The 26578-nt window shown below is 42.7% G+C and overlaps 1 protein-coding gene and 1 non-coding gene across 2 annotated transcripts; one reads left to right on the top strand and one right to left on the bottom strand.

Annotated features, from left to right (window-relative positions):
* Positions 1–248: 248 nt before the first annotated feature.
* On the bottom strand, positions 249–18108 carry COA7 (cytochrome c oxidase assembly factor 7). The gene is made up of 3 exons (XM_022575701.2): positions 17667–18108; positions 13555–13695; positions 249–2241 (listed from the first exon to the last, which is right to left on the bottom strand). The coding sequence occupies exons 1-3, from the start codon at positions 17770–17772 to the stop codon at positions 1793–1795; spliced, it is 696 nt and encodes a 231-aa protein (XP_022431409.1). The 5' UTR covers positions 17773–18108; the 3' UTR covers positions 249–1792.
* Positions 18109–25834: 7726 nt separating this feature from the next.
* On the top strand, positions 25835–25941 carry LOC115801885 (U6 spliceosomal RNA). The gene has a single exon (XR_004022243.1). It is a non-coding gene; the product is annotated as a U6 spliceosomal RNA (small nuclear RNA).
* Positions 25942–26578: the final 637 nt, after the last annotated feature.

Raw genomic sequence — 26578 nt, 5'->3', positions numbered from 1 at the left:
ATTATGAAACTTCTTCCCCATTACACCATCCAGCTCAAGCCTGGGATGGAGGAAAAATGTTGGATATAGTTGCCTGCTGCCCAGAAGACGGAGTAATGATCTTGTTTGCTGAGACCAGAGTGTGAAAACCCATTTTCAAACCTTACCTCAAAGGTTGCACAGAAGTGAGAAACTCAACCATGCTGGCTCTTATCAACCTATTCCTTCCCATAGCAACCTGCATATGAAATGGCCTAGGACCCTGCTGGACAATATATTATTATTCTTTGCATTAAAAAAAAATAAATTTATTTATTTTTGGCTGCATTGGGTCTTCGTTGCTGCGCACGGGCTTTCTCTAGTTGCGGCAAGCAGGGGCTACTCTTCATTGTGGTGCACGGGCTTCTCATTGCAGTGGCTTCTCTTGCTGCGGAGCACAGGCTCTAGGTGCGCAGGCTTCAGTAGTTGTGGCATGCGGGCTTAGCTGCTCCGCGGCACGTGGGATCTTCCTGGACCAGGGCTCGAACCCGTGTCCCCTACACTGGTAGGTGGAATCTTAACCACTGTGCCACCAGGGAAGTCCCTGTTTCCACCTTCTGGCTTTTGTGAATGCTATGAACATGGGTGTACAAATACTTCTTGGAGACCCTGCTATCAATTCTTTTGGATATATACCCCAAAGTAGAATTACTAGACCATATGGTAATTCTGTGTTTAATTTTTTGAGGAATCACCATATTGTTTTCCATAGTGGCTACACCATTTTACATTCCCACCAACAATGTATAAGGCTTTCAATTTCTCCACATCCTCTCCAATACACTTTGCAAAACTGAAAGCCCGAAAACATTGTGATGACAGAAATAATGATCATGTCATCAGCAGGCAAATGACAAGCTCGCCCCCTAGTGTCAAGTAAGGAAGATAACAGAAAAAGCAAACATTCTTAAAAGGCACAACCACCACAAAGAACATAATCTCTACCTTACCAAGAATCTGGAGCAAACACTAATAACACAAACTACTAATAAATCAAAATAGTTTATTCACAGGGACAATTAAAAAGGTTCAGTTCTGAGGGACAAAACGTTCACCAACCCTTGCGTACAAATCCCTAGCTGAAGTTACCTTATTAGCTGTGCCAGATGAGTAGCCTGGGGATGTTAATTTTTAACGTGTGAATGTCTCCACTAAAGGAAGGCTTACGTTGTATCCTCTTTAGCAACCCTGAAGCATAATGGCCTTTAACTGTTACGTCACACATAACTCCCAATCTCTGAATTTGCTGAAAGATCTGACTCTAAAGGCAAAAAGGAAGCCCACACCAATGATTAAGTCAGAGGGTGGCAGTCATGACTATTTAACTGTTCTTAGCTCCGTAAACCCACTATTATGTAAATCAAGATACTTTCTGATTTTTTAAGCCCTCCCAACTAAAATAATGATGATAATGATGATGTCTGATTCTTTCATGCCCTGTGGCTGCTAATTTTTCCAACTCCCTGCTCTGTCTCTCCTGCCCACCCCTCCAATCTCTATGGCTCACTGGTTTGCTGTTTTTCACAGAGCTGCAAGAGTTTGAGAACCAAAATCCCATAAATGTGGATGACACCAGATAAAGGAATACTGATTGAAATACACATTTCAGACTACATCCCCGTAGGTGACACTCTGGGGCAATGGGTCTATACAATCAGAGTTATTGATATTAAATCCCAAGTCTTTCTGCTCCGGCAGGTCGACCTCCAAGGGCTGCATCAGAAATAGGAGGTGCCAGCCTCAAGCTGACTGTTGCCTAGGAGGGCGGGCCACACTACCCAAACGTTAAAGGCTGGACATTTTTCTGCTGCTCTTTGTGCAGCTGTCGGGCCCGATTTTTTAGCTCTTCAGCCTTAGCTTCGTCCTTATCGACACCATCCCCCAGCTTGTACATGCGGCTGGCATTGGCACAGGCCCAGACATGGCCTAGGTCACAGGCTTTCATTGAGTATTTGCATGCCAGGCCCATGTCCTTGGGAAAGCCGGGGGCGCCCTGCAGGAACATGGTACTGAGGTTGAAGCAGCTAGAGGCATAGCTGCCATCACAGGCCCTTGTGTAGTAGTCTCTGGCCCTCTCCAGATCGGGCTGGCCATCCTCATTGACCTGTCCATCATGTGCCAGGAGACCAACGTTGTGGCATGCCTCCAAGGACTTCTTTCCCGGCTTCTCACATGCCATCAGAAAGCAGCTGGAGGCAGCTTTCAGATCCTGGGTTAGTCCACCTGGGAGGAAGGAAAAAAAAGTCAACCTAAGCCAGGGCAGAACCTGAATGTCTCAGGCCAAAGTCAGGGAGCAATTCCTGAATACAGTTTATAAACTTTGAACTAAGGCAGCATGAAAAGAAGATGGCCTGGTATACTGCACAGACTTTCCAGCTTTTTTAGCCATGGAATCTTCTGTTCAAATGGTATCTTATAAGGAAGCTTAAACAGGTAAAAAGGGTGAAATGATAATATCTACCTCTGGGGGTAACAACAAGATCATAGCATCTTATAAGCACTTCATTAAACGCTTAATTTTAATATATACTGAATGTGTGTTATTTGCCAATTAATATGCTAGGTTCTAAGGAACAGATACTGTCACTGCCTTTGTGAATCCTGTGGTCTAATGAGACAGACATTAAACAAGCACACAAGTAAATGTATGATTATAAGTGTGACAAGCATATGGAGAAAAAGTACAGAATGCTATGAGAATGTATCAGGGCTCTGAACTAGGAGGCAAGGTCAAGGAAAGCTTCCCCAGGGACTTCCCTGGTGGCGCAGTAGTTAAGAATCCGCCTGCCAATGCAGGGGACACGGTTCAAGCCCTGGTCTGGGAAGATCCCACATGCCTCCGAGCAACTAAGCCCATGCACCACAACTACTGAGCCTGTGCTCTAGAGCCCGTGAGCCACAACTACTGAGCCCGTGTGACGCAACTACTGAAGCCCACGTGCCTAGAGCCCGTGCTCCGCAACAAGAGAAGCCACTGCAATGAGAAGCCCGCGCACCGCAATGAAGAGTAGCCCCCGCTCGCCACAACTAGAGAAAGCCCGCGTGCAGCAACGAAGGCCCAACGCAGCCAAAAATAAAGTAAAATAAAATTTAATTTAAAAAAAGGAAAGCTTCCCCAAAGAAGGGACATTTGAGCTGTGATATAATGGGAAAAAGAAGGAAGAGAAAATAAAATATGTAGTGGGAAAAAAAAGAAAAGAAAAAGGCAAAGAAAATTGTTCCAGGCAGCAGGAATAGGATACAAACAGAAAAGGAGCCCATGTGGCTAGAACCCAGAAATCGCTAAGGAAGGGAGGCTGGAGAGGCAGGCAGGGGCCAGATCATGGAGTGTCTGATGGGTCTCCTTAAGGACCTTGCACTTAATCCTAGGAGCAATGGGAAACTGTTAATGGATCATTTTAAGGAGAGGTGGTGACCGGGCTCACTTTTTCTTTGTTTTGTTTTTTAATGGAACATTTCAAATCTCCATTCTCAAAAAGAGAAACATTTTAAGTATCTCAACGTTTAGTTTTTAAAGTCATTCCAAACATACCACCTAGAGGTAACCATCATTATCATTAAGAGGACACCATTCCAGTCATCTTTATAGCATGTGTTCGAATTAAATGTCGGCTGGCTGAATGGACAGCTAGACAGAAGCAGAGTTGACCCTTGAATGATATGAGGGTTAGGGGCGCCCACACAACCAAAAATCCAAGAATAACTCCTAAATGTGGCTCCTCCACATTGGCAGACTCAACCAACAGAGGATTGTGTAGTACTACTATAGTATTAATTATTGAAAAAAAATATACCTGTAAGTGGACCTGCATAGTTCAAACCCATGTTGTTCAAGGATCAGGTGTATTCTGAAAAACTGGATTACACATGCTACTTGTAAATAAAAAATTTAACTTTGATTTTACTTGTATTTATCGTTAAGACAACCAAACTGAAGTGAAACCGAAGAAACTGCTAACTTCAAATGAATATTTAAACAGAGAAATTTCCTAAATGAGCCCCTAGAGTTATAGATTATTAAAAGGTTAGCATCACTGTTTTGTTTTTTTTTTTAACCAAATTTCAGACAGTATTGACTCATGAGGATGTTGTCACCTCTCACTTCTCCCTACCTCTCTTGCCCTGCCTTCTATTTTTTGTTAGATATGTTATTTCAACTTCGCGAGACACAGAGCACAGTGGTTACCAAAGCCTGGGCTCTGCAGCCAGAAAACCTAGGCACCAGTCCTGGCTCCGTTACTTGCTGGCAGTGTGACCTTAGACAAGTTACTTAAACTCTACAAAGCCTCAGTTTTCCTCATCTGTAAAATAAGGACAATAGTATCTACTTCATATTCTGGAAGCTTAAATGTGTCATTACAAAGAGCCTAGTACATAACAAGTGCTCAGTAAATGCTGTAGCATTTTTATGCCATAAAGGTTTATATTATTTACATTCTATTCAGTAACCCTAATTAGCCCAACATTCATTCTAAATGGGATTCTGCTCATCACCAGTCTTTTCATCAGAGCTCCTCCATTTCTGAATTATTTCTCTTGATTCACCTACTTACTGATTATCAGATAGATTTTTCTAGAAAAGCATATAGCTTTTACAGCCTCTGAGTTCTTTCAGTTTTGAGAATGCATTCTTGCCACCTTTCTATTTAAACAGTATATAATTAGGTCTTGCTTTTATATCCAGCCTGATAAATCTATGCCTTTTACTGGAATGTTTACTTAGATTTAATGCAATTCTTGATATAGCTGGGTTTAAGTCTACAACCTTATTTGTTTCCCATTTGTCCCAAATGTTTTTTGTTCCTTTTTTCCCTTTCTTACAATTCTTTTGAATTGTATATTTCTAATAGTCCATTTCATTCTCATCATTGGTTTTTTAGTAATACTTCTTTTATCAGTGGTTTACCTAGTGAAAATACTATGTATACTTAATCACAATCTACCAAGAATTAATATCACAGCACTTCACATATAATGTAAGAACCTTACAATAGTACACTTTCATTTACCACATTTCTATCCTTTGTACTACTGCTGTCATGTTTTACTTCTAAATATATTACTTATTTGTTTGACTTCTATATAGTGTAAGCCCCATAACATATAACTATTATTTTTTTAAGTCAAGCATTTTTTTTTTTTTTTTTTTTTGCGGCACGCAGGCCTCTCACTGTTGTGGCCTCTCCTGTTGCGGAGCACAGGCTCCGGACGCGCAGGCTCAGCGGCCACGGCTCACGGGCCCAGCCGCTCCACGGCATGTGGGATCTTCCTGGACCGGGGCGCAAACCCGTGTCCCCTGCATCGGCAGGTGGACTCTCAACCACTGCGCCATCAGGGAAGCCCATAACTATTATTTTTGCTTCAGTTTTTTAAAGACATTAAGAAATGAGGAAAAAATTCTTACATTTACATGTATATTCCAGTGTGCTTTCTTCTTTTGTATGGATCCTAGTGTCCACCTTTTTATCATTTTCCTTCTACCCAAACAGCTTTTCTTAACTTTTCTTGTAGTGTAGGTCTGCCAGCGACTCATTCACTCAGCTTTTGTTTATCTGAAAATGAATTTATTTCATTTCATTTATTTATTTATCTTTTTGGCTGTGCCACGCAGCTTGTGGGATTTAGTTCCCTGATTGGGGACTGAACCTGGGCCCTTGGCAGTGAGAGCATGGAGTCCTAACCCTTGGACTGCCAGGGAATTCCCCATCTTCATTTTAAAAAATATTTTCAGGGGTGGGATAGGGAGGGTGGGAGGGAGGGAGACGCAAGAGGGAAGAGATATGGGAACATATGTATAACTGATTCACTTCGTTATAAAGCAGAAACTAACACACCATTGTAAAGCAATTATACTCCAATAAAGATGTAAAAAAAATATTTTCAATAAAGTAGAATTCAAGTTTGACAGTTTTTTTCTTTCAGCATTTAAAAGATGTTCTTTTGTTTTCTGGCTTACATTACTTCTGATGAGAAGTCAGTGATTATTCTCACCAATGTTCCCCTCAATGTGTCTTTTTCTCTGACTGCTTTTAAGATTTTCTCTTTACCTTTGGCTTTCAGCAAATGGTAATAATGTGTCTAGGTATGATTTCATTGGTTATCCTGTTGGGATCCAGTAAGCTTCATGGATCTGTGGAGTGATATTTTTCATCAAATTTGGAAATTTTATACTGTTATTTCTTCAAATACTTTTTTCTGCCCCAATCTCTTCTCTTTCTGGACTCCAATATACGTTATGTTAGATTAAGGGATAGTGAACCCCACAGAATGAGACTCTGTGTTTTGCTTTTTCTCTCTCAGTGCTTCAGTTTACATAACATCTTCAATCCTGTCTTCAAGTTCACCGATCTTTCAAATTCACTGATTATTTCCTTCTGATGTGTCCAATTTGCTATTAAGCCTGTCCAGTGAATTTTTCACTTCAAATATTATGTTTTTCAATTGCAGGATTTCATTTGGTTCTTTTTAATAGTTTCAATTTCTGTGATGAGACTTCCCATCTGTTCATTCATTGTGTCCATCTTTTATTTAAACCCTTTAATAAATTTATTTTCCTTGTTTCAAAATATTTGACTGCTAATTCCAACATCCCTGTCACATTTGGGTCTGTTTCTATTGACTGCTTTTTTTCTGTTAAGCAATTTCTTACTTTATGCTGGACATTGTAGATGCTACTTTGTTCACTCTGGTTTTGTTGTATTCATTTAAAGACTGTTATACTCTGGTTTCTCTTCAGATCATATAAATCTTTCACCTTTTACTAAAGACTGTTGAGTTTTGTTCTCACAAGTAACTAATTCACTGGTGAATCAGCCTGATCCTTTTGAGGCTTGTTTCTAAGTTTTGGAACCTTTCTGCAGTCTGTACTCAATGAGGTCTCTCCACTCTGGCTGGTGGAATTCAAACAACTCCCAACACTGTGAAACCTCTGGAGTCTCTTTTCAGTTCACACCTCCCCAGTAGCTTTTCACTGCAAGGTCTCTCAGAGTCTCCTCCTATGCATGTGCAGCTTAACACTGAGCCAAAGACTTAAGAGCACCCCTATGTGGCTATCTGGAGCTCCTTCTCTGTGTAGCTCCTTCTTCTCTGGTATCCTGTCCTGCAAACTCTGGCAGCCTCAGTGGCCAGAAACTCTGACCTCTGCCTCATCGGTTCAGCAAGACTATCATACTCTACTTGGCTTCCACCTCTTTGTGCCTAGTCCGAAAAGTACCTCCAGGCAAAAAGCCAAAGCAATCATTCATGGGGCTCATCCTGTGTGTTTCCCTTTTCTCAGGGATCACTGTACTGCACTGCCTATTTTCCAATGTCTGAAAATAGTTGCTTCATATATTTTATTGAATCCATGGTTTATATCCTTAAAAGTTCATTTTAGTTGCCTTATGGAAAGATTAGATACCTGCATTAATGAAGCAGGAGACGAAGGTGGCTTGGATAAATATGGTAGCAGGAAAGGGAGAGACAGGACAGATCTGAAACATATTTTAGAGCTAAACTGGCCACAAGCTACTAGGTAGGGAGAGATACCACTTGCTAAACTGGAAGACAAAAGGGGTGCAATATGTGGGAGGAAAAGAAAACAATTAAGATTTCTATATTGGATTTGTTAAGTTTGCGATGCCTGTAAGAACTCCAAGTCAAATTTTCCAGTAAACAGTCAACTATATGCAGTCTGGAGTGGTTTTGCCTAGAGATAAAGGTTTGTTTGCAATTATCATCACTAACTTATTCACTGCCACATCCTAGAGACCACCACTATTAATTTTTGGTGTATTTCCTCCTACTACCTTTTCAATGTAGTTTGGTCTTGTTTTTACATGTTGTAATCATGTGTTTGTTCTTCACTCCCCATTAGAAACCCATCTTCATATGTTTTATTAAGAACATTTCATCAAAGAGATGTATCAGAATTACTTTCCACTTCCTTTTAAATGGCTTCACAAAAATAGTTCAAAGCTGATTTCACTGATGAAAACACCTGGGCAAAATACCTTGGGACACTCTGAGTGTCCCATCCAAGGTAACTTCTGCAGCAGCCAGCACAAACCAGACCTGTTCACACTGATAGAATGTTTTGCAGTTTAACAAAGCAGTCACGTGTGAGTTCATTTGATGCTTAGAAAAATCCTATGAATAAGGTGTGAGCTGACCTTATTACTCCAATCTTGTCATTGAGGTATTTGTAGCTCAGGGAAGGAAAATGCCTCGCCTGATACCACACCAGTCAATTAGTGCTCAGGATGAAAAGTGACCTCCCACTCTTCCCCCCTGCCCCAAGCTATCCTTGATAAAAGGAGAGTTATTAACCAGTCTTTGTCAAGAAAGGACACTGGGTGTGTTTTCAGAACAGAGGGCAAATTCTTAGGCTCAGAACTAGGCAGGGGGGTCAACAGTATTGGCTTTTAGACGTGGCAGGGCCCAAGGTCTCCTAACTAACAATCCAAAAGAGTCTGAGTAGCAAAGATCAGCTAATGGGATCTCCTGTGACACCCGACCTCGAGGAAATTATTTAACAACGTCAGCTTAACAGAGGATTAAGTATTATTCTCTAAACACTCTTGTGTTCTTTCACCTGCTTACCTGCTCTCTATTCTGAAGAGAAGACATAACTCTATTCTACCTCCAGCAAATAAAATCTGCTCTGTCCTTTAAGAACCAGTTTCAATGCCTCCTCCTCTCAGCACCCCCTGATGACGACATGCTCCCAGAACTGAACCCCAAAAGTACTTTACATGTCTCTCTATAAAGATACTTATCGGGGCTTCCCTGGTGGCGCAGTGGTTGAGAGTCTGCCTGCTGATGTGGGGGACACTGGTTTGTGCCCCGATCTGGGAGGATCCCACATGCCACGGAGTGGCTGGGCTCGTGGGCCGTGGCTGCTGGGCCTGCACGTCCAAAGCCTGTGCTCAGCGGCAGGAGAGGCCCGTGTACCGCAAAAACAACAACAACAAAAAGATACTTATCAAGCTCTCCCAGGTTAACAGGTATTAGTATAAATACTTCTTCCCTGGGGAGGGGGTAAAACAAAAGATTTCTTCCCCCACACTGGTCCATCTTTGCTTCACTGTACAGAGTAAATACTAAAAATTTGCTCAACAAAGGAGCACTTAAGAAAGAAAAAAGTCTCAGTGCACAATCATTAATCATATAAGTTTGTCAAAGAGAAGGGAAAATAATTTCACAACCTCCACAACCTCTTTTGTTCTCCTTAATTCAATAAGGAACTAAAAGTCCCTGTGGAAAATGTAGTAAAATATGATATAAAGACAAAAGGAACCCAAAACTTTACCAAGACACAAATTCAGAGACTAAACAACTAGGAACATTTTTATTTTTGCACAGTATATTATATAGCTGAGTTCACATCATACTTAACTTTGTGCTCCGCTTTCTTCACTGAACATTGTATCATAAACCTTTCCTGATGTCAACAAAAATTATTTTAAAATATTATTTTTTTTCTTTTTTCACATCTTTATCGGAGTATAATTGCTTTACAATGTTGTGTTGGTTTCTGCTGTACAACAAAGTGAATCAGCTATACATATACATATATCCCCATATCCCCTCCCTCTTGAGCCTCCCTCCCACCCTGCCTATCCCACACCTCTAGGTTGTCACAAAGCATCAAGTTGATCTCCTTGTGCTATGCAGCAGCTTCCCACTAGCCATTCATTTTACATTTGGTTGTGTACATATGTCAATGCTACTCTCTCACTTCATCCCAGCTTCCCCTTTCCCACTGTGTCCTCAAGTCCATTCTCTACGTCTGCATCTTTTTTTTTTTTTTTTTAACGTCTGCATCTTTATTCCTGTCCTGCCACTAGGTTCAGCAGTACCACGTTGTAGATTCCATATATACGTGTTAGCATATGATATTTGTTTTGCTCTGACTTACTTCACTCTGTATGACAGATTCTGGGTCCATCCACCTCACTGAAAATAACTCAATTTCATTCCTTTTTATGGCTGAGTAATATTCCATTGTATGTATGCGCCACATCTTCTTTATCCATTCATCTGTTGATGGACATTTTGGTTGCTTCCATGTCCTGGCTGTTGTAAACAGTGCTGCAATGAACATCATGGTATATGTCTCTCTCTCTCTTTTTTTTTTTTTTGCGGTACGTGGGCCTCTCACTCTTGTGGCCTCTCCCGTTGCGGAGCACAGGCTCCGGACACACAGGCTCAGCGGCCATGGCTCACGGGCCTAGCTGCTCCGCGGCATGTGGGATCCTCCTGGACCGGGGCACGAACCTGCATCCCCTGCATTGGCAGGCGGACTTCCAACCACTGCGCCACCAGGGAAGCCCATGTCTTTTTTTGAATTATGGTTTTCTCAGGGTATATGCCCAGTAGTGGGATTGCTGGGTCATATGGTAGTTCTATTTTTAGTTTTTTAAGGAACCTCCATACTGTTCTCCATAGTGGCTGTATCAATTTACATTCCCACCAACAGTGCAAGAGGGTTCCCTTTTCTCCACACCCTCTCCAGCATTTATTGTTTCTAGATTTTTTGATGATGGCCATTCTGACCAGTGTGAGGTGATACTTCACTGTGGTTTTGATCTGCATTTCTCTAATGATTAGTGATGTTGAGCATATTTTCATGTATTTGTTGGCAATCTGTATATCTTCTTTGGAGAAATGTCTATTTAGGTCTTCTGCCCATTTTTGGATTGGATTGTTTGCTTTTTTGATATTGAGCTGCATGAGCTGCTTGTATATTTTGGAGATTAATCCTTTGTCGGTCGTTTTGTTTGCAAATATTTTCTCCCATTCTGAGGGTTGTCTTTTCTTCTTGTTTATGGTTTCCTTTGCTGTGCAAAAACTTTTAACTTTCATTAGGTCCTATTTGTTTATTTTTGCTTTTATTTCCCTTACTCTAGGAGGTGGGTCAGAAAGGATCTCGCTGTGATTTACGTCAGCAGAGTGTTCTGCTTATGTAGAAACATTATTTATTTATTTTAAATAAATTTATTTTTAAAATAAATTTATCTATTTTTAAAATAAATTTATTTATTTTTTAAATAAATAAATAAATTTATTTATTTTTAAAATATATTTATTTATTTTCCGCTGCATTGGGTCTTCATTGCTGCACACAGGCTTTCTCTAGTTGCGGCGAGTAGGGGCTACGCTTTGTTGAGGTGCGTGGGCTTCTCAATGCGGTGGCTTCTCTTGTTGTGGAGCACAGACTCTAGGCGTGCAGGTTCAGTAGTTGTGGCACGTGGGCTCAGCAGTTGTGGCTTGCAGGCTCTAGAGCACAGGCTCAGTAGTTGTGGTGCACAGGCTTAGTTGCTCCGCGGCATGTGGGATCTTCCCAGACCAGGGCTCAACCTGTGTTCCCTGCATCAGCAGGCAGATTCTTAACCACTGCGCCACAAGGTAAGTCCCAAAACATTATTTTTTAATGGGCTAAATAACATTCCAGCTGCTGGAAGTAACATTATTTATTTAACTAAACAGCTACTGTTGGCACATAGATTTTTTTTTTTTTTGCGGTACGTGGGCCTCTCACTGTTGTGGCCTCTCCCATTGCGGAGCACAGGCTCCAGACGCGCAGGCTCTGCGGCCATGGCTCATGGGCCCAGCCGCTCTGCGGCATGTGGGATCTTCCCAGACCGGGGCACGAACTTGTGTCCCCTGCATCGGCAGGTGGACTCCCAACCAATGCGCCACCAGGGAAGCCCAGATTTTTTAAAAAAATAATTAATATAATGTAGTTATATATTACTTATAAATTATAAATTAATGAAAATAAAATTCTGCCAGATAGATAATGCTCGGGTGAGAATCTTTGCATATAATCTTTATTTGCATTTCCAGTTATTTCCTTAGGAAAAGATACTAGGAGAGTTACTAGGCCAAAGAAATGCTCCTCTGTTCAAGCAAGGGAACCTGATATTCCTATTAATGCTAAACTTTCTTCAACTTTGAGACTACCACAGACCCCAAGTCCCATGTGAAGGGAGAAATAGCCCACATAGCTCCAGAGATTTAAAAAGACATCCTCTTGATCAAACTTTCACTGAACATCCTTCTAACCAGGCTTCACTGGGTACTGGGAACAAGGGATCATCCTCAAGAAGCTCATGATCTAGTGAGCAAAAAAAGAATTGCCTGTCTAAAGTCATATTCCCTATTTGTGGTGGTTTTAAAATATGCCCATAAATTCTTTTTTTTTTAATTTATTTAATTCATTTATTTAAATAAATTTATTTTTGGCTGCATTGGGTCTTCGTTGCTGTGCGCGGGCTTTCTCTAGTTGTGGTGGCGAGCAGGGTCTACTCTTCGTTGTGGCATGCAGGCCTCTCATTGCGGTGGCTTCTCTTGCTGCGGAACACGGGATCTAGTCGTGTGGGCTTCAGTAGTTGTGGCACGCAGGTTCAGTAGTTGTGGCATGCAGGTTCAGTAGTTGTAGCTCATAGGCCCTAGAGCACAGGCTCAGTAGTTGTGGAGCAAGGCTTAGTTGCTCCACAGCACATGGGATCTTCCTGGACCAGGGCTTGAACCCGTGTCCCCTGCACTGGCAGGCCGATTCTTAACCACTGCGCCACCAGGGAAGTCCCAGCCCATAAATTCTTGATATTCCTTCTTTCAACAGGTGGAATTTAAGTTTTCTCCAATTAGTGTAAGCTAAACTTACTGACTCATTTCTAATAAACAGAGTGGAATAGAAATGAAAAGTGTGTGACTTCCAAGGGTATAGTATAAAAGACACTGTGGATTCCATCTTGCTCCCTCTTTGGATCACTCACTCTGGAGGAAGCCAGATGCCATGTCACCAGGACATACAAGTAGCCCATGAAGAGATCCATGTGACAAGGAACTGAGGTCTCCTGACAACAGCTGGCAAGGAACAGAAGCTTTAACCAACAGCCGTGTGAGTGAGCCAGCTTAGGATTGGAAACTCTGGTTCCAGTCAAACCTTCAAAGGACTACAGCCCTGGCTCCCTGGCTAATGTCTTGGCTGCAACCTCACTGAGAGACCCTGAGGCACACAGCTCAGCCACTCCCAAATTCCTGACCCACAGAAACTACGTGAAATGATAGGTTTGTTGGGATAATCTGTTATTTAGCAATAGATAACTTAAACACTACTGAATACCAACTGCAATTAGGTCATGAGGAGAAAAGCAGATGGAAAGGAATTAATTATTGGTCCCTTCCTCTGTGCCAGGCACATGCTGATGCCTTTACCTACGTTACCTTATTTAATCCTCACAACAACCCTATGAAGCAAGTACTATTTTTTTCTCCATTTTACAGGTGATATAACTGACGCACAGAGTTAACGTGACCGGCTCAAGGTCCCACTACTTGCAAACAGCATTCCTTAAGGTCTGCCTGACTTGAAAGGCTGTGCTCGTCCCTCCATCACTTTGCTAAACTCTTGACTCCAAATTTTCCTACAACATGCTTCCCCAATGCCTGTGAGGACCCTTCTGTAAAGAGGGCTCAGTATGAGCCTCAGGATGTGATGTCAGCACTACCATCAATGATAAGGACCAAAGAAAGCAGGCCCCTCCTTACCTTTCCCAGTCACATAATAGGCCCCCAGTTTGTAGCAGCTATCACTGTGTTTGTTCTCTTCACAGTTGAACTTCAACACCTTGGCAGCCTCATCAAAATTCTTCTGGATCCCTTCCAAATAGTCCACCAGCCGATAGCAACCTGTGAGGGAAGGGCAAAAGCCGCTGTTCAAGTCTGGGGCAGTGGGGAGGGTCCAGGTGTGGCAGGCCAGAAGTGCCTTTTATTTAGGACCAGCCTCTCTCCTAAAGAGCGCAGGTAGTGTTCAGCCACTCCTACAAATGGCACTGTCCGCCCTCAGCCTAGGACTGAGCAATGTACAGACTGTGCAGACCTTGGCCCCACACTGGCTCCACCACTCACCGGCCCTCTGTTCCCTGTCAGCAAGGCCCAAAGATGCACTGGCTTCCATAATGAAACTCTGCTAGCTTTGGAACTTCTCAGGAAGTTTAGCAGTAAAACACTGAGAACCAACAGGGTCCATGGGCTAGTCTTCACAGCTGCAAGAAAGGGATGCTTTGATGACTATACCTTAATCCTTGGCCAGGCTGGGTACATTAAGAAGAAAGAGTCGAAATGGCAGCTACCAAAGGAGTTGGAAGCAGACTCCCTCTCCTTGGCAGTCTCTGGTCCCTCCTTAACATCTCTCTCCTCTGTCCCTTTTTTTTCATCCACAATAACACCCATCTCTTGTTCATTTTCATTCAACAAATATTTGAGCATCTTTCTGCATCAATGTACAAGACACTGCTTTAGTTGCTGGGAATACAGTCACTTGCCTGCCTAAAAATTACATTGTAGAGGAGGAAATACAATAAATAAGTAAATAGGTTAGCAAGATGCATTCAAACCTTAATAAACAAATATGACTGAACTATAACAGGATGATAAGATAGTTCATTGTGCATGTTGGGGGAATGGTTAACACAGACTGGGCAAGATCAGGGAGGGCCTTATTGGGGACTTCGATGCGTGAGCTGAGATGTGAATAACATGAATGAACTAGCTATTTAAAGACAATGAAATGGGAAGGAGGCAGAAAGTCTCAGGCACACGGAACAGTAAATAAAAAGACCCAAAAGAGGGAATAAGCTTGGCACAAATAAGGTATAATGTGGCTGGATCCAGGAAGAAAGAAGCAGGAAGTGAGGAGAAGGTAGGGACCAATCACAGGGCCTTGTAGAAGATAGGAAGAAATTGGGATTTTACTCCAAGTCAATGGCAAACCACTGGAGCATTTTAAGAAGGGAAGCAATATGATTCGATTTGCTTTTTTTTTTTGCCGTACGCGGGCCTCTCACTGTTGTGGCCTCTCCCATTGTAGAGTACAGGCTCTGGACGTGCAGGCTCAGCGGCCATGGCTCACGGGCCCAGCCGCTCCTCGGCATGTGGGATCTTCCCGGACTGGGGCACGAACACGTGTCCCCTGCATCGGCAGGCGGATCCTGAACCACTGCGCCACCAGGGAAGCCCCCGATTTGCATTTTTAAAAGGTCATTCTAATATATGTTTGTATGTGTCTGGATGAATATGGAGGAAGTTAAGTGTGAAGGGACACACTCCAACACTGATAATAACAAAAATGTGTTATTTTGTCATTTAAAAAACTAATAAACATTTAAAATAACAAAATAAAAATTTAAACATCAGTCTGTGAGTTGAGAATAGATCTTAAGGGAGTGACGGTGCAAATGGAGAGCCAAGTTAGAAGGCTATTTCAGTAATCCAGGTGAGAAATGATGATTTTGAAGACTAATATAGAAGTAGCTATAGTAACTACAGCCTCCTCTCAGGCTCTCCTTCTAAAGTGCCGCAGCCTGCCCTTCTTATATGCCCACCCTCCCCTACTTCACTGCTCCGTACATCTCCAGAGTACATGTATGGCTCTCCACTGCCTACAGAATAAAGTCTAAATGCCTTTCCGTAGCATTCAAGGTCTGAAACACTCCATAAACAAGACGAAAAGACAACCCTCAGAATGGGAGAAAATATTTGCAAATGAAGCAACTGACAAAGGATTAATCTCCAAAATTTACAAGCAGCTCATGCAGCTCAATATCAAAAAAACAAACAACCCAATCCAAAAATGGGCAGAAGACCTAAATAGACATTTCTCCAAACAAGATATACAGATTGCCAACAAAAACATGAAACGATGCTCAACATCACTAATCATTAGAGAAATGCAAATCAAAACTACAATGAGGCATCACCTCACACCAGTCAGAATGGCCATCATCAAAAAATCTAGAAACAATAAATGCTGGAGAGGGTGTGGAGAAAAGGGAACCCTCTTGCACTGTTGGTGGGAATGTAAATTGATACAGCCACTATGGAGAACAGTATGGAGGTTCCTTAGAAAACTAAACTTAGAACTACCACATGACCCAGCAATCCCACTACTGGGCATATACCCTGAGAAAACAATAATTCAGAAAGAGTCATGTACCACAATGTTCATTGCAGCACTATTTACAATAGCCAGGACATTGAAGCAACTTAAGTATCCATCGACAGATGAATGGACACAGAAGATGTGGCACATATATACAATGGAATATTACTCAGCCATAAAAAGAAACGAAATTGAGTTATTTGTAGTGAGGTGGATGGACCTAGAGTCTGTCATACAGAGTGAAGTAAGTCAGAAAGAGAAAAACAAATACCGTATGCTAACACATGTATATGGAATCTTAGAAAAAAAAAATGGTGCTGAAGAACCTAGGGGCAAGACAGGAATAAAGACACAGATGTAGAGAATGGACTTGAGGACATGGGGAGGGGGAAGGGTAAGCTGGGACGAAGTGAGAGACTGGCATGGACTTATATACACTACCAAATGTAAAAGAGCTAGCGGGAAGCAGCCGCATAGCACAGGGAGATCAGCTGGGTGCTTTGTGACCACCTAGAGGGGTGGGATAGGGAGGGTGGGAGGGAGACGCAAGGGGGAGGAGATGTGGGGGATATTTGTATATGTATAGCTGATTCACCTTGTTATAAAGCAGAAACTAACACACCATTGTAAAGCAATTACACTCCAATAAAGATGTTAAAAAAAAAAAAAAAAAAGGTCTGACACACTGTGGCCCAGGGTTCCCGTCAATCTTATTTCTGACTACATTCTGACTTCAACCTTTCAAAAGAGCATTTTCTTCTCTTCCTCTGCTCCATTTTATCAACACTACTTGCCTATCCCTCCTGACCTCTTCCAGAAGTCTTCCCCAACCATTCTGCTCCTCAGTGACTCCAACTCCTGTTAAATCTCCCTACACTCAGGGCATAGACCAGCCCTCAAAGAACAACCCTGGGTTCTTTTTAAGCCATCTTACACTGCAGAGCAACTCTGTGTAGTTGGTCAGCTTCAAGCTAGACTGCAAGCTATTTGAAGGTAGGGCCAGTGCCATTTTTTTCCCCCTTTATAAAAATGAAGTAAGAAGAAGAAAACCACCCAAAGGTACTGGCTGCTCTGGGTGGCCCCTTCTGGACATCACCATCCACCCACACACTGAAGTCAACTCAATGTTCCCAGAACACACGGGGCACATTCACGCCTCAGAGCCTTTTCACTAGCTGTTAACTCTGCCTGGCATGATTCTCCCTTACCTTCTTCAACACTGTTCAAATGCCACTCTCCCAATGATTCTCCCTGACGTCTCAATTTAAAATTGCCCTCCTGAACTCCTGATACCTCTCAGTCAGTTCTTCTTCCCATTGCACTTACTACCTTCTAACACACTATCTCATTTATTTTCTTATGTTTCTTGTCCAATACCCCCCACTAGAATGTAAGCTCCACGAGGACAGGACGTTTTATCAGTTCACTGATGTAGCCCCAGTCCCTCTACTCCAAACGCCCGCGCGCTTCTCTTCCTTCCAGCCCGGCCTCAGGCTCGGTGCCGGCAGAGTAAGCCCCGGCTGCGAGCCCGGCAAGTCACGTGGAACCCATCGTGCCCCTCCCCAACACACAAAGAGCCGTCCGCGTCCTACAGACCCCGCGTGTCCGGCCCGCGGCCCCTTCCAGATCCTCTCAGAGGTCGCTCGCGCAACCCGTCCAGCCCCCCGCCCCTGCGCACCGAGCCCTCACGTGTCCTTAAGGCCGTGCAGGCGGCGCTCACCGTCCGGGTTCTTCTCACGGTAGCACTGGTAGTTGCACTCCACCTCCATGTTCTCCAGAAAGGACTTCACCTGCTCCTCGTCCTGGAAGTCTACCACGCCCGCCATCGCTCTTGCTCGCCCAGCCAAAATCACCCAGCCACTCTGCCCCTGGCCACGCCGCCCGCCCCCCCCCACCCCGCCTCACGGTCACGTGAGCCGGCGGAGGGGCGGGGCCTGGGAGGGGCGTGCCGCCGAGGTCCGCGGTCACCCGGGCGCCCGGAAAGCACTGTTCCCGGAGCCTAGGCTCTCCTCTGTCCTCATGCTGTTAGTCTTTGGCCGTCCCATCTTTCCCTCTGGTCAGCCCACTCCTGAAAGTGGTAGCAGTCTTTCTGCAGCACTTTGTCCCAGCCTTGTGGTCTGAATGCTTCTCTGCCTGCAGTCATTTATTCCATTCATTCGTTAATTCGGTGTTCCCTAAGCGCCTCTGTGTGCGTCACCAAGTGCTTGGTTTTAGTAATACAACAGCTAGGAAGTATGGCCCCTGCCTTTAAATAGCTTGCAGTTTAGTAGGAAGGCATTTGTTTATTCATTCAGCAAGTATTTTGAGCACCTACTATGTGCCAGGTGTAGCTAGACAAACCAGTGTTCATAAGTCTGTACAAGTGCAATGAAAAATCTGGTTCATCTCTGCTTTCCTCCCAGACCTACCCCGTGCCTCCAACATGAATGACCTAAGGAATGAATGGCTATGGAAGATGATAACTGGAACACAGTAGCTGTACTGGTTGCAGTAATAATACTGTTATAATAGCTAATGCTTAAACAGTGCTGAACTTTGTTCCAGATTCTATTCTAAGAGCTTTATACTAATTCTCATGGCACTCATTGTGACCCTATGGGGTAGGAATTATTGTTATCCCCATTCCCCCAATGAGGAATCTGAGGTACAGAGAGGTTAACTTGTCCAGGGTCACACAGGAAGTGAGAGAGTTGTGCTGTAAATCTTTTTTAAATAAAAGAATGAGGTACAAGAGGAACATGTCAAAGACATGGGAAAGAGGAGAGGAACTTCAGCTGGTTTTTGCTTTTTCTCCTGCTCAGAATCATTGGTTCCATAGAGCCTAGACTGAAAGCTCTCCAAAGACAGTCAGTTCCTATTCATCTTTGAGTCCCAGCCATTCCTCCTCTAGAGCCCTCAGTGGAGCTCAATCCATGGTTTCCCATCACCTATAGCAATGCTTCCCAAATGGCTTCATTATTAACCTATCCCTAATGGCATCAGAGAGTGGACTACTTCCAACCACGTCCTTATTGTAGAGCAGCTTACTGTACATGGGAAACGTCTTTGAAATCCCAGTTTTATTTTAAAAGTTCATTTGTTTTTACATTCAATTCCATAATACATCCTTCGTAGCATAACACATTCCAGTTGCTATGCCACATTTACTAGTGGTTTCTCAAACCCCCAATCACCTTGGGAGATTCCCTCAGTACACATGTCTCAGATAGAGAAGCCCTGACCTTTGATTTTGAGTTCACCTTCCTTTGGCTGGCCTCCAAAGCCCTGTACAATCTGATTCTAGCCTCATCTCCTGCCTCTCCTCCCCCATATCCCGCCCAACTTTCTGTTCTCTGGATGGGTCCCAGGTTTGTGTCCCTGTTTACTATTGCTCTTGATGCATAGACTACCCTTCTCAAATCAGAGAACTTCTCCTCTGTAATGTCTTCCCAGATGCAACAACTGTACACTCCTAGAGTAGTTTTATATCCTCTAACTTCAGTGTTCCACCCCACTTGGTCTATTCTGATATAATGTAGTAGGGGATGACTGACTGGCTTTGGAGGGCAGACAGATCTCACTCAGAGTCTATGTCCTATGTTTACTAAGTTGTGACCTTGACCCAATCACATTTGTGAGCCTGATTCCTCTTCTGTAAATGAAGATCCCTTGTGGGCTTCCCTGGTGGTGCAGTGGTTAAGAATCCACCTACCAATGTAGGGGAAGATCCCACATGCTGCAGACCAACTAAGCCCTTGTGCCACAACTACTGAGCCTGCACTCTAGAGCCCGTGAGCCACAACTACTGAGCCCACGTGCCTAGAGCCCATGCTCTGCAACAAGAGAAGCCACCACAATGAGAAGCCTGTGCACTGCAACAAAGAGTAGCCCCTGCTCACCACAATTAGAGAAAGCCCACACACAGCAATGAAGACCCAACGCAGCCAAAAATAAATAAATTTAAAGAAAAAGAAGATCCCTTGTATGGCTGTCAGTAGGACTAAAATTGCATGTATGCAGTATACTTAGCACAGTGCCTAGCTCAGAGTCATTCCTGTTCTAGAAATGTTTCTTGTCAAGCCCCAAAAGTCATGAAAGTCTGTGTCCCAACCAGACTGTGAGCTCTATATCTGTTGTGCTGGACACGGGACCAAAAATAGAGCAGAACTTGGTTGAGGGTAATGTAGATAACTAAAGTCAGGGACTGGGCCACAAATACGTAATATTTTTTCCTTAATCATATTTGCTGAGTTGAACTGCATTGAAATGAGACAGCCTAAGCAGTAGAGGGCGATAGAGAGTTGGAGAAAAGATGGAAGAGAGGCTGGGCCAAGTTGGTCACATATTTTTAAATGAAATATAACGTCATCAAAAGGGCAGCTAGCTTCTTTTTTAGGCCTGTCCTTATCTCTGTAGTTTTATTCCCCTATATTCTTATAAATGCTTGCACTTACTTTTAAAAATATTTATTTTAATTATTCAAGTGATACATGAATATATGTTTATTGTAAATTAATCTTATGTTTTTCACCTAATAACCCTTTTTGATAAGCATGATACAGCTTGTAGACTGTTGCAGAGAAACTGAAGGTCCGAGAAGTTAAGTGATTTACCCTAAAACACACAGTGAGAGGACCAGGAGAAACCAGGCCTCTTGGAATCCTAGCAACCATCCCAGATCCTAGAAGAAAGAATTCAAGGGCATTATAGTTCTCACTTCCTGACTCCAGACTTAGATTCAACTAATAATATTAATTGGTCACTAATTATGAGTTTAGTACTTTAGATATATTATCTCATTTATTCTTCACAACATTACACTTCATTCGTTCAACAAACATTCCCTGGATGTTTAATAATATAATGACTAGGGCTTAAGGGATGCAAAATTGAAGAATGCAAGATTTCAACAAGAACATGCAATTCTTAGAAGAGCAAAAGCACTTGTCAACAAATATATGGTGAGATGCTCCTCGTAATCATTAAAGGAAGGCAAAGTTAAAACGGTGCAATATTTTTCATTTCATATTAACAAAGATTGGCATCCTGTGTTTGTGATGGTGCTGAGAAACCAGCGTTGCCATACGCTGTTGGTGGGAATATAAACTGATGCCTCCTCTTTGGAGAGCAATTTGGTAATATTTATTAACATTTAAAATGTGATTATAGGACTTCCCTGGTGGTGCAGTGGATGAGAATCTGCCTGCCAATGCAGGAGACACAGATTTGATCCCTGGTCCTGGAAGATCCCACATGCCGTGGAGCAACTAAGCCCGTGCACCACAACTACTGAGCCTGCGCTCTAGAGCCCACGCTCTAGAGCCCGCGAGCCATAACTACTGAAGGCTTAGCTCCCTAGAGCCTGTGCACCGCAACTACTGAGCCCGTGTGCTGCAATTACTGAAGCCCGTGTGTCTAGAGCCCGTGTTCTGCAGCAAGAGAAGCCACCGCAATGAGAAGCCTGCACACCACAATGAAGACCCAATGCCACCAAAAATAAAATAAAATGTTAAAAAAATAAAAAAATAAAACGTGCTTATATATTTTGGGAAGGGTGGGAGAAAATATTTGCAAGCCGTCTTTACCACAATGGACTTGTATCCAGAACATATAGGGAACACCTACAGCTCAACAATAAGAAGATAACATTTAAGAAAATAGGCAATGTATTTGAGTAGACATTTCACCAAAGAAGACATATGGATAGGTAACGAGCACGCAAAAAGACACCCAGCACGGGGAAATGCAAATAAAAATCCACAATGAGATACCACTATAAAATTACTAGAATGGCTGTAATCAACAAGACAAACAGTAGCAAGTGTTGATGAGGATGCAAAAAAAACTGGAACCCTTATACGTTTCTGGTCAGAATGTAAAATGCTGCAGTCACTTTGTATTTTTGTTTGTTTGAATTTCACTTTGTTTAAGGACGCTTAAAATGAGATCTATCCTCTTAACAATTTTTTTTTTTTTTTTTTGCGGTACGCGGGCCTCTCACTGTTGTGGCGTCTCCCGTTCCGGAGCGCAGGCTCCGGACCCGCAGGCTCAGCGGCCATGGCTCACTGGCCCAGCCGCTCCGCGGCATGTGGGATCTTCCCAGACCGGGGCACGAACCTGTATCCCCTGCATAGGCAGGCGGACTCTCAACCACTGTGCCACCAGGGAAGCCCTTAACAAATTTTTAAGTGTACAAATATATTATCGTTGACTATGTGTACAATGTACAGTGTTGTACAGCAGATTTCTAAGAGCTTGTTAATCTTGCTTAACTGAAACTTTATGTCCTTGATTAGTAACTCCCAGTTTCCCCTTCTGCCCAGACCCTGGCAATCATCATTCCTCTCCTAGATTCTATGAATTTGTCAATTTTAGGTTCCTCATATAAGTGAAATCATGTAGTCTTTGTCTTTCTATAACTAGTTCATTTCACTTACCATAATGTCCTCAAAGTTCATCCATGTTGTAGCATATTGCAGAATTTCCTTCTTTTTTAAGGCTGAGTAGTATCCCATAAATAAATAAATAATATATATATATATATATATATATATATATATATATATAAAAGACTTTATCCATTCACCTGTCAATGATATTTAAGTTGTTTCCACATCTTGGTTAGTGTTGTGGAACCAAACTAAAATGAATCACTTATGTCAGGGACAAAATGGAGATGGTCAAAGCAAGCACATAAAGAAAACTTAATCTAACCTTACTGGAATTTACAGCTCTTCTCAGAAATCAGCAGAGGATACCACCCAATCCTCAAACACCAAGTCGGTTCACACTATTTCTAGACTTTGTTCCCCTGACTCAGCTACCTTGATCCAAATAAGAAAGAAGACCACTAGGCAACCAATCAGCTGAAAAAAACCAAATAACTTCCACACATACACCATAAAAATCCCTTAGTCTGTGAGCAACTCAGAACTCATCGCTCCTTGTAGCCTTGAGTTTCCTCACTTGCAGGTTGAAAGCCTTGCAATAAACTCATCTTTCTGCCTTGTTTTATTCAGTATGCAGGGTTTGATTTTTGACACTGTGAATAGTCAAAAACAAACTCTGTGAACAGTGTTGCAATGAACATGGGGAGGTGCTAATATTTCTTCAAGAGGCTGATTTCAGTTCTTTTGGATAAATGCTCAGAAGTGGGAACACTGGATCATATGATAATTCTATGTTTAAATTTTGGGGGAATCTCCATGCTGTTTTTCATAATGGCTGCACCATTTTGCATTTCCATCAACAGTGTTCAAGGGTTCCAATTTCTCCATATCCTTGATGTCACTTGTTGTCTTTTGTTACTTTTCATAATAGCCATCCCAATAGATGTGAGGCAATAACTCACAATACTTCATTGTGGTTCTGATTTGCATTTTCCTGATGATTAGTGACTTCTGAGGCATCTTTTCATATACCTGTCGACCATTTGCACATCTTTGTGAGCTAAGGACCACTCAAGTCCCTAGCTCATTTTTAAATCATGTTATAAGTTTTTTGCTATTGAGATGTAGGAGTTCCCCACATATCCGGGAGATTAACCCCTTATCAGATATCTGGTTTGCAAACATTCCCTCCCATTCCATAGGTTGCCTTTTCATTCTGTTGGCTGTTTCCTTTGCTATGCAGATACTTTTCAGTTTAATGTAGTCCCACGTGTTTATTTTTGTTTTTGTTGCCTGTGCTTTTTGTGTCATTAAAATGTGTTTACATTTTTGACCCAGAAATTCAACTTCCAAAAATGTATACTACAGAAATTCTTACACAAATAAATAAAATTTGCTGCAGGTTTTGTTGTTGCTGCTGCTGTTATAATAGAAACAACAAATATCCAGGGATAAGGGCTTTGACTACAATGTAGACATTTTAAAAAAATGAGAAAGGTCTTTTCTACCAACCTTGAAAGATGTTCAAATATATTATTAAGTGAGGAAAAAGTTGTATAGAATAACTTAATTTTTGTTTAAAAATAATCTTTTTATATTCATAGAAAAAAAACCTGAGAGAAAATACACTGAACTGTTAATAGTTAACTTTGAGCTGGGAGAAAGGGAGGAAATAGTGTACAAGGAACTTCCAGTGTTTGTATTCTATCTTTATTTTTATAATGTTACTTTTGTAAGCAGAAGCAAACAATAAAAGAAAATTTTATGGAGATGATGTCTTTTCTGGACATGTTCACTGTCTTATGGGTCATTTCAGGATAGGTATTAATATATCCATTTTATAAACGAGGTTCAGAGAAGTAAAGTGATTTCTTCAAGGTCACGCAACCCGCCAGTTCTCCCCCAGAGGTCAGTTGACAGTGAGCTGACAGGACGCGCCCGGTGCTGAGAGAGGACCAATCACATCTGCTGTGAGGTCACTTTAAAGGCCTGGGATTGGCGCTAGTGTCTAAGCTGAGCCGGCAGTCAGCAGCCCATGCAACCGCGGGTGGCAGGAGGCTCGGGATGATTACGCTTTCCTGGGGTTGTTCCGGGGGCACTAGTTCTGTCCTCTATAGGTCGCCTGGGGACCCTCAGCACCGGGTGGGTTAGCCGTGGAGACGCCCTGCCCTTCTTGCTGTTGCCAGTCAACCCCCAAGCCCGTGCTGGCCTAGCCTGCAGCTGCTCTCCCTGCATCTCTCCCACCGAACACAGGAAAAGGCCGTGACAGGTGCCAGTCCTGCTCAGACTCCCGTTTCAGCAGCGGTGGTTGCATATCATAAAGTCCCCGCATGACCTGCCTGGAGCCAGCACAAACAATCAGAGACAGGCTTCATGCAACCTCTACTTCTCTGCCTGTCTTTGATGGTCCCAGGCTGTGCTGCAAGCTGGAGAGGGCCCTGCTTTATAGAGGAAAAGAAGGAGGGAGGTCCAGAGAGAGGAAGGGGTTTGGCCCAGAGTACACAGCAAGTTAATGACAGAGCCACAGACCCCTCCTTCAGGACAGTAAATTGGATGGTAAACTTTCCAAATTTACCCTCACCTCCTCCTAACAAATACCTTCACTCTTCTCTACCTCTGGCTTCCTCTGTGTCTCATGCCTGTAAAGCATCACCTGAAGCAGCAAGGTTTATCAGGAACGATAAGGACTTTAGAATCACACTAACCTCGGAATCCCACACTTGCTGTAAGACCTTGGACTTACCTGGCCTTATTTTCCTCTCTGCCATGTGCTGTTAATCTCTACTCTACCTTAAGAATAAATGAGAAATTGGGAGGCAGTTTGGTAACTTAGTGGTTTTCAAAGTATGATCCCTGGACCATCAGCATCAGAATCACCTGGGAATTTGTTAGAAATGAATATTCTCCAACCCTACTCCAGATCTGCTGAATCAGAAACTTGGGGGCCCAGCAATCTATGTTTTAACAAACTCTCCAGGTGATTCTGATACATGCTAAGGTTTGAGAACCACCAGTACACAAAGGGTAAGACTCTTGGGTTTGGAGTTGGGCATTTATGGGTTCTTCTGAAAGTGTCTTTGTTCTGCCTGTTACTATTTGGGAGTCCTCAAGCAAAGCATTTCACCTACATGCTCCTTAGTTTACTCATCTGGGAAATGGAGGTAATGGTTCTCTCTACATAACAGTGTTGTTTATTTATTCATTCAACAAAATTTTTTTGAGTGCCTATTACGTGACAATCATTCTTCTAGGTTCTAGAGATACAACAGTGAACAAAACAGACAAAAATCTCCGACCTCATGTAATGTACATTCTAACGAGACTTTGAGGATTAATTAATATAATTATAATAATGTATAAAGCTTAGTACGACATGGGCACATATTAAGCATTCAGCAAATGGCAGCTATTATAAATGGTGGAGAAATTGCTTGTAAGCAGTGAAATGCTCTATTAGACTAAATTGTGAACTCCTAAGAATTGTCTGATTCATGCCTGTGTCATCAAAATCTAACATAGGGTGCTCGCCTCGGTAGCACATATACTAAAATTGGAATGATACAGAGAAAATTAGCATGGCCCTTGTGCAAGGATGACACACAAATTTGTGAAGCGTTCCATATTTCTCAGAAACTAACACACCATTCTAAAGCAATTATACTCCAATAAAGATGTTAAAAATTTTTTTAAAATATATCTAACATAGGACCTGGAGCTGAGTAGGGCTTGGTAAATATCTGATAAATGTATGTACAAAAGTCAGAGATTAATGATATCTCTCTTGTCTGAATGGGTTTCTTTTATAATCCTTTAGAGTTGACGGCTCACCAGTAAGCCATACCCTCCATAAACCTTCCTCTCTCCCTATATTTGTATATTTCACTTGGTCCAGTGTAGTGGAATAGCTGAGGACATGGAAAGGAGACGTGACCCATGAGCCCCCCCCCGGCAAACTGGGGGCTGGTGAATAAGCCAGAACTGCAAACAGTCCTGATTGCTTTGAGCACCCCCGGCAAACCGGGGGCATGCGAATAAGCCAGAACTGTGAACAGTCCTGAATGCTTTGAGCCCCCCCCCCCCGGCAAACCGGGGGCCTGCGAAGAAGCATTGAGTACTTTGGGCACTGATCCATGAGATGTCCTCAGTCTAATCAGACTGGTGGGAACGCAAGGAAATGTCCTTGTGCTACTTCAGTGTAATCAAAATAATGGTGGGAACTTTGTGCTGCTTTTGCGCTCAAGGACGAAGCACGGCATGTTTTCAA

Source organism: Delphinapterus leucas, chromosome 1 (assembly GCF_059928025.1).
Source record: "Delphinapterus leucas isolate spDelLeu-1000000601 "Yukka" chromosome 1, BTC_Dleu_Yukka2, whole genome shotgun sequence".
Classification (NCBI taxonomy): Eukaryota; Metazoa; Chordata; class Mammalia; order Artiodactyla; family Monodontidae; genus Delphinapterus; species Delphinapterus leucas.
Note: the sequence above shows the minus strand (reverse complement) of the source record. Positions and strands in the feature narration are given on the sequence as shown.